The 11,176-nt window shown below is 38.9% G+C and overlaps 1 protein-coding gene across 1 annotated transcript; it reads left to right on the forward strand.

Annotated features, from left to right (window-relative positions):
• Positions 1-6,832: 6,832 nt before the first annotated feature.
• On the forward strand, positions 6,833-9,174 carry LOC118815133 (elastase-1-like). The gene is made up of 8 exons (XM_036581069.1): positions 6,833-7,107; positions 7,228-7,331; positions 7,423-7,523; positions 7,609-7,734; positions 8,057-8,193; positions 8,356-8,501; positions 8,585-8,734; positions 8,869-9,174. The coding sequence occupies exons 1-8, from the start codon at positions 7,068-7,070 to the stop codon at positions 8,878-8,880; spliced, it is 816 nt and encodes a 271-aa protein (XP_036436962.1). The 5' UTR covers positions 6,833-7,067; the 3' UTR covers positions 8,881-9,174.
• Positions 9,175-11,176: the final 2,002 nt, after the last annotated feature.

An 11,176-nucleotide genomic window follows, 5' to 3' on the forward strand; every position in this document is an offset into this window, starting at 1 on the left:
GCTAGTGACATATCCCAAAAAAGCTACCGACTGCAAATGGAACTTTTACAAACAGATTGTTTTCTAGAAGCGTTTTTAGGACAGAACGGACATGTTTTATGTGAATCTTAAAGTCAGGGGAGTAAATGAGTATGTCATCATTATGTGCTATAGAGAATTTCCCTATCTCGTCCAATAGAACGTTGTTAATGCAAGCTTGGAAAACGGAAGGGGCAACAGAAAGGCCAAAAAGCATTACCAAGTACGCGTAGTAACCTGTAGTGGTCACAAAAGCAATTTTAATTCTGATCAGTTTGTCCTAATCAGTTGTTGGCCTTACTTTTATTATTGCAGATGGTCTGAGTCATGACAATCACATGCACATTAGCTGTCTTAAAGAATTGTGTCTTCTTTGTAAAAATCATGTCATTTTATCTCATAAGTCATTCAGTCTTTTCTCCAGCTTATTGTTATCTGCCTCTTCATCATTTGTAGATTCTTGCTTCCTTGCACTCATACAAGGACAGTTCAAAAAATGATAAGAAAAGTGTGGGGAAGGCAGAGAAGATGAGGCAGTGATGTAAGATTTTGAGGAGCTTTCTTAGTATCTTCTACATTATTCAGGGTCTGTAACATCTAAGGGTCTACGATGTGGAGGAAAGACACTTTGATTTCTTTATGATCTCTTTGATTTGCTGTTTGATCTGGAAGAAGATGGTAATAAAGATATAGTCACAACCTACGTTTGTTCAACTGCTTAGGTGAAGATTTATTCATTGTAGAACACAGGTTCTCAATCTCAACCCTGGTCCTGGAGTACCCCCTAGATTTTCCTGCTGTAACCGATGCACTTTCACTCACACATGTTGAGAGCAGGGAAAATACCACCTCTGGACCAGGGTTGAGATTCTCAGTGGTAGAACATCCATTTGCTCTCCTCCTTATTAGCAAATAGACGTGCACTAATTGTAGTTCATTCAAGGTGGTGCTGACCTCCTCTAGGAGCTCCTGCAGCTCTGTTTCTTCTTCTGTGTTTTTAGGACAGTCTAGCAAAGTAAAATGATCCTGGATCAATACTTTTCCTGGATGGTTTACTGAAATGCACCACTAGGGCTTAGTTTACTGGTGACAATGGTGGCTTTTGATTATGCTCTGAAAATATGTCAGGGTCATAGTGTCAGCAAATAAATAATTACCAATAACCATCTCAAAACAGCTTGAACAGAAACCATAAACTTACAGAATTTGTAATATGTATTATCCTGTCCATTCAAAGGTGTGTATAACTAAACGTTCACTTGAAATGTGTTTAGAAATAATAAGCTTCTTCTCATGGAGAGAGATGAATGTGAATTGATGCTTCTCCTGGCGAGCTTGCCAAAATGTTAAGCCCATGAAACTAGGGTTTAGACAGGTCAGTCTGATGAATTTCTTTCAGATGTTAATTACACCGCCCCATGGTTGGACGACATAAAATGTCAACTATTCCAAACATGATGCATTCTTCACACCTATTCTTTGGAAAACAGACAGCAAAAATCTTGCCCATGGAGTGCCTTTTTCTTACTACCTGGTACATTCACAACATCATTGAAAACAACATTGATAAAGTCTTCATGTGAATGTAGACCACACTTTGATCATAGAGAAATACTGAAAGACCAGCTTCTGTGGGTTGTTAGAGGGCTGACACTTCTGTTTATTGGAGATCAACTGCAGGCCTGGAGAAAGTAGAGGATATTTTCATGCATTAACCCAAACATTTGGATACTTTCTTGCTCAGAATGCAGAAAATCATCATTGGCCCAAAGAGCACTCAGAGAATAGAAGACTGTGGAAAATTTCTAAAAGACAAAACAGATACACACAATTGACTACTAGACACACTGCAGCATGACACCTGTCAACAACACAATGTAATAGTCTGTAAGGTTGATGCTGGCGGCATAGATGAAACAAGACAAATGTAACCTGAAGAACAACTTCTGAACCAAATAGGAAAGTGAAAGTAAAAAAGTAGGCCTCACGGCAAGAGGTGGTGCTCAAAGCTTTTGTTCTTCATGGAAAGCTTTAGTATAATTGTTTATTTTTTCATAAAATTGAACAATATAATGATGTGATCATCAGTTCTTACTTTCAGTCATATAGCTTTTCCACATACAGTGAAAAGTTTTGATGATTTTCTGAGTGAAAATAAAGGGGAATTCAATGCTTAAGTCATTTAGAGCGGTTTGATGTGAACTGTGTTCTGGAGAAAGTAGCAGAGTCAGAATTGTTCACAGTGCTGGTGATGTGACCAGACATTTGAAGAGGTAAATGCCTTTAAAGCTTCCTCACAGAAAATTATTGCCTAAAACGGTTACAAATGCGCTGTAAGATGTCTAAAATATTGTTTTAGAATAATTTTGAGAAAATGTTTTGGCCTAAAATGATTTTTTTTATTCGTTTCAAGGTGGAGGGTCTATGTAGGGTGTTAAAAGGCAAAATAGTCACTAAAGAGAACTTATTTCTTCAATAAATTTCTCATCACCAACAATGTATATATAAATTCAGAACACCTGCAGGCTTACTGGTTAATTTGGATAGTAAATAAAATGGCTATATTGTGTTGTAGACATCATGACCCCTGATTCCTTTCACCACCACTGTAAAGAAATCTATGTTGGTAAGTTTCTGTAAAATGTAGTATTTCACATCACACTCTGAAAGGATTTGTTTTCATCTCAAAGACTGAATTATAAAATTTGACCTGTGCAAAGGTTCTGGCACATTTTATATTTTATGTATTTTCCTTTTAAACTTATGAAATAAATAGAAATTGAGCAATAAACTTTGCAGATGTATAACTTATTTACACAATATGCATTTATAATTCTTAATTCTCCATATTTATTGCTAAGAATGTAAACTAAAACCAGTTAATTTTTACATATTAGTTTCATAGGCCTTTAGGGCATTATAAAGGCACATTCATTTCACAATGACTTCTTCATTGTGTTTATGGTTTCAGTGTCTCTGTATGTTTTGGCTCTTTTCACATATGCATGCCTTTACCCTGGTATTTTTTGACCTCCTCTTCCAGGCAAAAGCTTTAATGTCTGAGAAACATTCTTGTGCAAATCTAGAATGTTCTTTCACATGGGGACTATGTGAATGAATATGTTTTTAAAACCCTTCAGAATTAAAGGGTTTAAAAAGAAGTGACATGTTTAAGGAACCTCATCTTACCTTTATACTTATGCTTTAACAAACCTTTCAGGAGTTATAACAATGAGAAGAATTCTACTGATGGAGTAAAATAAGTGGAGGATTTATTTAACAGAAACTTACACAAAGCCTCAGTAACTAAATAAAATGGTATTTTTTTTCATTGTCTTTTTTCCAATGAAATTTAAACAAACACAAAAACAAATTTCACACAAAACAAAATTTCATGATGATAAGGTGGCTAGTTCCTTGTTCAGAGAACACCATCACCTGCAAATTGTGCTCTTTTTGTGCATTTTCTTCTCACAATAATGGCGTCTACATTATCTAATGTCAGAAATGCTATTCTGACTTCCAGATGCTTTGATTTTTATTTATAGGGGTAAAAATTCAGTTAAAATGTTAATGTTTCTCATAGCGCATGAAGACAAATGATCAACAGTTAGCATGATGCCAACAGTGTCATGCTAATTGGTGGCTACTAGCTTCCATTCGTTATCCACACTGTAAAAATAATGGTTCTTCCATCCAACCAATCCAAAAAATTTCATTTTGCTAACAAGCAATTTAACTGTTTTTCAACTCAAATGAACATCTTAAATGAAACAATGCAAAGTAATAATCATTCATTATACATCACGCTTAATATATTCCTGTAATGTACAGTGAGCTCTGATCAGCTACTTACATAGAACCTTTTCTGCTGTGTAAAGTGATTTTCATAAATAAAATTTCCAAGCAAAATGATGCTAAATACAAAAATAGCACTCAGAAGACAAATTTAAGAGGTTGTAAACAATGATTTGCATTTCAACCACACACCCTCTGTATCATTTAAAATACGTTTTAAACATGTATACAATATTTCGCTGCACCTATGTCATGCATAACATGGTTTCTCCTAAATTTAGTCTTGACAGTCCAGTATAAAGCTTTCTAAATGCTTCTTAGCTTGATTCCAGGTTTATTACATGCTAAAGCTCATAACTCAGTAATTTGCAAAGTAATTACATGGAATAATGCAGCAAACTAAGAAATTTGTTCTTGAATCATAGATGCATGTAATAAAAGTTTGGACCTACATGTGTGTGCTGGCCTTTTAAGAGGGTATAAAGTTTCTTCATACTCATACATCTCTAAATTAAAATGTCATGTTCGATATGTTCAAAATGTCCTAAAATTTAATGGGAAGAATTCAGTCTTTGATTAAGAATACTACCACTATAATATTATTGGTGATAATACTGAAACAGTGAGTTCTAGCAGTCAGGCTACCAACTCCTCCTGCTTGCTGTTGCATTGTTGTGCCAAGGTATCCAATAATCTATGGGCCTGTACCGGTCTTTGGACCAGTGGTTGGGAACCCCTGCTTTAGATAACCAAAAGTGGAACTTCTATTGCATCACTCCAAAGAACCCCCTTTCTTACAACTACATTCTACAACATGTGGAATTTTAATGGCATTTTAATCTCATTTAATGTAAATAAAAGGATTATAATTTAATTTGGACAAACCACATAGAACATAAGCCTTGGCTTGTCCTTTGGAGGTGGATGTTTGGAGGTGAAAAAACTTGTTCAGTGAAGTTTTCTTGACTAACAGGCTTTGTGTATTTCACGTAAGACTTTATCATGATTTAGTTCCTGCTCGTTTCTGAGCAGACCCAGCATGACAATTGCCATTTGACTCTGCACATGGTTTATGGCCTTTGTCACAGAATCATGCCATTGTTTTCTAATCATCTTTCCTGGCTAAAGCTTTAATGTCTGAGAAACCTGCTCATGCACACTGTAGAAAGTTCTCTCACATGCAAGCCTTTGTTTTGTTTTGTTTATTTATTTATCTAATTATACATTTATTTATTTATAATCTGTCCATCGTTTATACAGCACCAAATGAGAGTATACTGGGACGGTATGTTCAATTAAAATTAAATCTGAAAATGCTCATTTTTTATTTATTTTGACCTGTAGAACTTTGAGAACAATACATCAGCACATAATTTAATGATTTACCTCATGAATTTTATTGTTTCAAAATAAACATTTACTATTTACATTTAGAAATACATCTGTAAGTATACAAAGTATATAATGTCATGAAAAACTCAGAGCACCTTTCATTTATTAAATTTCCAATTAAACAGTCATTCAGTACAAGTTATAAATAGAGCTTGATTCTCTCCTCTCTCTCAAAAGATAAAAGCTTTTATCTGATGGGGACGCTTTTGGTGATCAAACAGGTCTTGCATTGTTGTCAGAAATCCCATTGTCTCAATACAGTCATATGCAAAGGTTTGAATCCCTCCACCCACATTCAAATGACATGTTTTTGTGGGTTTGTTTTTTTTTTTTGTAAGTGAAAATAAGTTAACACATCCTTTATTTCAACTCCAGCCCCCACTGGAAATTAGAGTGGTCTCTGACTTGTACAGTACTTAAATAGAATGACTGAGTAATATCTATGGACAGGACAATGGTAGATATTAAATATCGCATACTGTACATGCATTTCAGCAATATCATGTTGCAGTACATTCTGTCCTGTGTCCAAGCTAAAATTCTTGAGTTCCTACAGAGCTGATTCTGGTGGCCTAGGATGGAGAAGGATGTAAGTGCTTACATAGCGGCCTGCAGGGTATGCACTCAGAGCAAGGAAACTAATACATGACCAACAGGCTTGCTCTATCCCCTTTCCACACGGTTTCGACCCTGGTCCCACATCTTCCTAGATTTCGTCATCAGGTTGCCCATGTCACAGGGCAACATGGTGAATATGGTTGTGGTCGACCAGATTTCCAAGGACTGCAAATTTTTTGCAGCACCCAGACCACCGTCGGCCTGGGAGGCAGCCTTCTTTAGACCATCTACATGATCTAAGCACCACTTTTAGGCAGAGTATGCCCATAACGCCCAATAGCACACATCGCTGGGGATTTCTCCCTTCAGGTGCCAGTTTAGGTATCCTCCGCCCATGTTCCCCGAGCAGGAGATGGAGGTTGCAGTCCCTGCAGCCCATCAGCTAGTGCAGTGATGCTAAAGGGTGTGGCAAAAGGGTCACGCTGCACGGCAAAATGCTTCAGCCTCACAAAAACTAGCTGCCGACAGCAAGCGACACCTGGGACCCTCATTTTGGCCAGGGTCTGGCTTGCCACCAAAGACCTTCCCCTCAGGGTGGTGGCCGTAAGCTTATACAAAATAATGTGTGTGTGTAATGTTGTGACTCTGTTGAGCTACTAGTAAGTACTGTGTGGAAGAGGAGAGGTGAGAATCCCTTGCTGCGAACACTATTACCTCTCCACAAAGATGGCTATTAAAAACAGCACAAATGGCATTTTTTGGCTTCTGTAATTTGTTTTGTTGTTCACAACTGACATGGGGTCATGTTTCCTAACATTTCCTTTAGTCATCCATTAAACTTCAGAAGATGTCCATTAAAGGTAACTGAGGTATTTCCTCCAGGCAAAACTCATTAACTATGATTAAGCCCTAATAGTATCATTGTAGCTGAAGAAGTATAATTTTGGAAAAAACTTGGCAAAACAAGACAGAGTTCTTTGATCCAGTCAGGTGTTAAAACCGGTTTCACTTGAGTATCTGTAACGACTGCCCAAACTGCCTTAACGACTACAGGTTCCCAAAAGTTGATTATACGTGCACAGTGGCAAAGACATTTCTCAAATACCTACACTTTAACCTTGATTTCCTTAAGGGAAAAAAAGTGGGTGATGTTTTGTTTTGTTTATTTTTTTGCCTGCTATGTTAAAGTCGCATGACCATTGGCCAAATGTAGTCAAGTGTATCCAACCCCACCCCATTCCTAACTGTATAAAAGGCTTCAAAACTTTCTGCTCTGCACATCATCCTGAACATCTGCAAAGATGCTGGGAATCCTCTACTTCACCACTTTGGCAGCACTTGGTAAGTCCTGTCTGAACTGTGCATTGTTTATCTGAACTGCAGGTCTATTAAACTTGATTGAATTGTTTATTTGTCTTAAGCTGATTTGTCTGATTTTGTGCGTTTTCTCTATTATGGCAGTGCTGGGTCAGTCTGTCGTCCCCTTTAATCAAGCCGGACAGGGGCAAGGGCAGAACAGAGTGATTGGTGGTTCAGTAAGCATTCCCAATGCTTGGCCCTGGCAGGTAAATACAATGATGTATGAAATGTGGGCCTTGCAGATGCGAATAAAACACACTCTTCCAAGTAACATATCTCTCATGTTCATTTCCACAGGTCTCACTGCGAGTTCAGAGTGGAACATGCTACAACCACTACTGTGGAGGAGTGCTGATTAAAAAGAACTGGGTGCTGACTGCTGCTCAGTGTGTGGACGGGTAAGCAAGCATCTGCAACCACTGCTAACCTATAGTCTTAAATTTCACACACTGAACAGTTTGTCTTTTTTGTTCTCTAATTTAGCACTGGGGTGTCCGTCGTTGTCCTTGGTGATCACGATCTGACTGTACCTGAGAGTGGCAAGGAGCAGTACATTGGAATCAGTGCCATCTACATCCACCCTAGCTGGAAGCGCGATCTGGTTGCTGGGTATGTTGGACATTGTTTCATGTTTATTTGAGCTGTGTTGATTATATCAAAAGGAGAAATCACATTATAGGAAATGACGTTTAATAACATTGCATTATCTGCTATAATCTCTCATGATTTCCATTGGAACCTTTTTGAAGTTAAAAGAACCATGACAAAATCTTATATACCAAATCAGGGTTTGTTTTCAACTGTATTGAAAAAGCATTGGAGAATTTATGTGAGGGCATTTGACAAGTTATGGGAGACCTGTGTAGGTTTATGTAGATTATGATTAAGTACACTAATCAGTAAATGATCAATGTTCCTCTTCTTACCTCAGGTATGACATTGCCCTGATCCGTCTGGCCTCCGATGCCATCCTAAACTCTTACGTGCAGCTGGCTTCTCTGCCTCCTGTAGACCAGGTCCTCGCTGGCAACACAGCCTGCTATGTCACCGGCTGGGGGGTCACACAGAGTGAGCAACACCTCTATATCTTAACAATAACATTGAAAGTCATGATATCTCCACATCCATTTATGATAGCAAGCCTTGGCTGATGGATGCCATGATCTTTTGTTTTTATTGCCACTTGAAGGCTCAGTTTAAGCTGGTCTCCTCCCTCTCTGTCGCTCCTAGCTGGTGGTGTTCTCTCTGCTCAGCTGAAACAGGCTTCACTGCCTTCAGTCGACTATGCTACCTGCAGTAGCAGCACCTGGTGGGGCACTGCTGTCAAAACCAGCATGATCTGCGCTGGCGGTGCAGGAACTGCTGCTGGTTGCAATGTGAGAGCTGTGTCTTATTCTCAATACAGTTACCTGTTGTATTTCTGTAAAAGAAGTGCTAATCTCATGATGTCTCACTGTAGGGTGATGGTGGTGGTCCCCTGAACTGTGTGGTTGGTGGCAGGTATGTAGTCCATGGACTCACCAGCTTTGTGTCTTCTGCTGGTTGCAACACCATCAGAAAACCCACCGTCTTCACCCGTGTGTCTGCCTACCTCTCCTGGATGCAGAGTGTAAGTATATGATTGATATTGATCATGTTTATTGCAAAACAATTATTTTACATTAATTTTAGAATTTCTGCAACAACTCCAATCAGTCAGTACTTCTGACTGAATGTTTATTTTCATTTTTATTTTTATATTAGATCACAGGGTAAACGGAACGTAACCAAAGAAGGGTACACACTTCTGAGAACGAGAGGAAGGAGTTCTACGAACAATTTTTGAATTTTGAAATGACCTACATTATCATTGTATTCCAATCAATGTGTTAATCATAAATCAATAAACTTTGAACCTTAAATAACATTTTTTTTTTATCTCATTCTTTGAGCCAAGTGACTTTACTTTCTTCTACATTTCTATCTCTCCTAATTATACAAAAAATGGTGCTCTTGCCATTTTATTTGCTTCAAAGATGATGAATAGAACTGCAGCTGTGTTGCTGTATTCATGAACAGAGATCAAAATGCAAGAGTTTCTGAAGATGCATTTTGACTCTGATTTCTGTGTTGATGCTAACTCCATGCATGGCTCTGTTGCTTTTCCTTACTATAAGTGGTATAAGCAGCTTAGAGCCCCCCAAGCCACCGGGGTGGGGGGTGGTGGGGTGGGGGTGGGGGGTCTGTAGTATTCAAATGGATCAATATACAGCGAGTCTAGAGATTTTCTTATTTGTTTCTTGATCAAACTTATATATGAATTCCTTTTGTATTCTTGCATAAAAAAGAATGTTTGGGGTGAGTGGGGGACATCACTTAGGGCCTTCAAAAGTTCAGAAACCTCCCTGACTCCACACCACTAGAAATCATTGTAGTTGGTCTGATGAATGACACTTTTCAATGCTTATTGAAGTTTACTGTTCATATTAAAACACTAAAATTACAGCATCCAATGATTAGCTACTCATCTCAAAACAGCATGAACAGGAAGCATGAGTTTACATAGTAAATACAACCCCATTTACAAAAACACTGTGGAAAATGTAAATAAAAACAAAATACAATGATGTGCAGATAATTTAAACTCTATATTGTAAATAGTACAACGACAACACATCAAATGTTGAAACTGAGAATTTGAATGGTTTTTTGAAAAGTATTTCATTTTGAATTTGATGCCAACAACACGTTCCAATAAAGTTGGGACGGGGCAACAAAAGGCTAGTACACTTGTGTAACAGTAAAACAAAAAAACACATACATCTTCTAAACTGCTTATCCTTCTGGGTCGCGGTGGGGTGCTGGAGCCTATCCCAGCTGTCATTGGGCGGAAGGCAGGATACACAATGGACAGGTCGCCAGTCCATCGCAGGGCAGACAGACAGACATACACAGTCACACACTCACTCACACCTAGGGGTAATTCAGCATGTCCAATCAGCCTGACTGCATGTTTTTGGACTGTGGGAGGAAACCGGAGTACCCGGAGGAAACCCACGCAGACACAGGGAGAACAGGCAAACTCCACACAGAAATGACCCTGGTCGCCTGGCCGGGAATCAAACCCAGGCCATTTTTGCTGTGAGGCGACAGCGCTACCCACTGCACCACCGTGCCGCCCCACAAAAAAACACCTGGTGGTTAATTGGCAACATAATTAGGTATACAAAAAGCATCCCAGAGAGGCGGAGTCTTTCAGACATAAAGATCAGTAGGGGTTCACCACTCTGTTAAAGGCTGCACGATCAAATATAGTAACAATTCAAGACTAACGTTTCTCAACGTACAACCCTACTTCCAAAAATTGAGATTTTTGGGTGTCTGGGTGCTGAACTGGCCTGCCTGCAGTCCAGACCTGTCACCAACTTTTGGTGCATCATGACATGAAAAATCCATCAAAGAAGACCCAGGACTGTTGAGCAGCTAGAATCCTACATCAGACAAGAATGGGACAACATTCCTCTCCCAAAACTGCAGCAACTGGTCTCCTCACTTCCCAGATATTTACAGACTTTTGTTAAAAGAAGGGATGCTACACAATTAATGAATAAAATCGGCTGAGGAGAAGTGGAAAAGTGTCCTGTGGTCTGACGAATCAACATTTGAAATTCTTTTTGGAAATCATGGACACTGTGTCCTCCGGGCAAAAGACCACTCAGCTTGTTATCAGTGCACAGTTCAAAAGCCAGTATTCATGATGGTACAGGGGTGCATTAGTGCACATGGCATGGGTGATGTGCACATCTGTGAAGGCGCCATTAATGCTGAATGATATATACATGTTTTGGCAACATATGCTGCCATCCAGATAACGTCTTTTTCAGGGAAGGCCTTGATTATTTCAGCAAGACAATGCCAAACCACATTCTGCATGTATTACAATAGCATTACTCCATACTAAAAGAGTCCGGGTGTTAAGCTTGCCAGCCTGCAGTCCAGGCCTGTCACCACTGAAAACATCTGGCACATTATGAAATGAAAAATACGACAAGAGACCCTGAACTGATGAGCA

The sequence above is a fragment of the Colossoma macropomum genome, unplaced genomic scaffold, assembly GCF_904425465.1.
Source record: "Colossoma macropomum unplaced genomic scaffold, Colossoma_macropomum, whole genome shotgun sequence".
In the NCBI taxonomy this organism is placed as follows: Eukaryota; Metazoa; Chordata; class Actinopteri; order Characiformes; family Serrasalmidae; genus Colossoma; species Colossoma macropomum.

What these genes read in the sequence shown, in the direction of transcription:
- LOC118815133 (XM_036581069.1), top strand. Translation starts at nt 7,068, where the DNA reads ATGCTGGGAATCCTCTACTTCACCACTTTGGCAGCACTTG. An exon ending in CACCACTTTGGCAGCACTTG is followed by an intron (nt 7,108 to 7,227) that starts GTAAGTCCTGTC and finishes CTATTATGGCAG; the next exon opens with TGCTGGGTCAGTCTGTCGTC. An exon ending in CCAATGCTTGGCCCTGGCAG is followed by an intron (nt 7,332 to 7,422) that starts GTAAATACAATG and finishes TCATTTCCACAG; the next exon opens with GTCTCACTGCGAGTTCAGAG.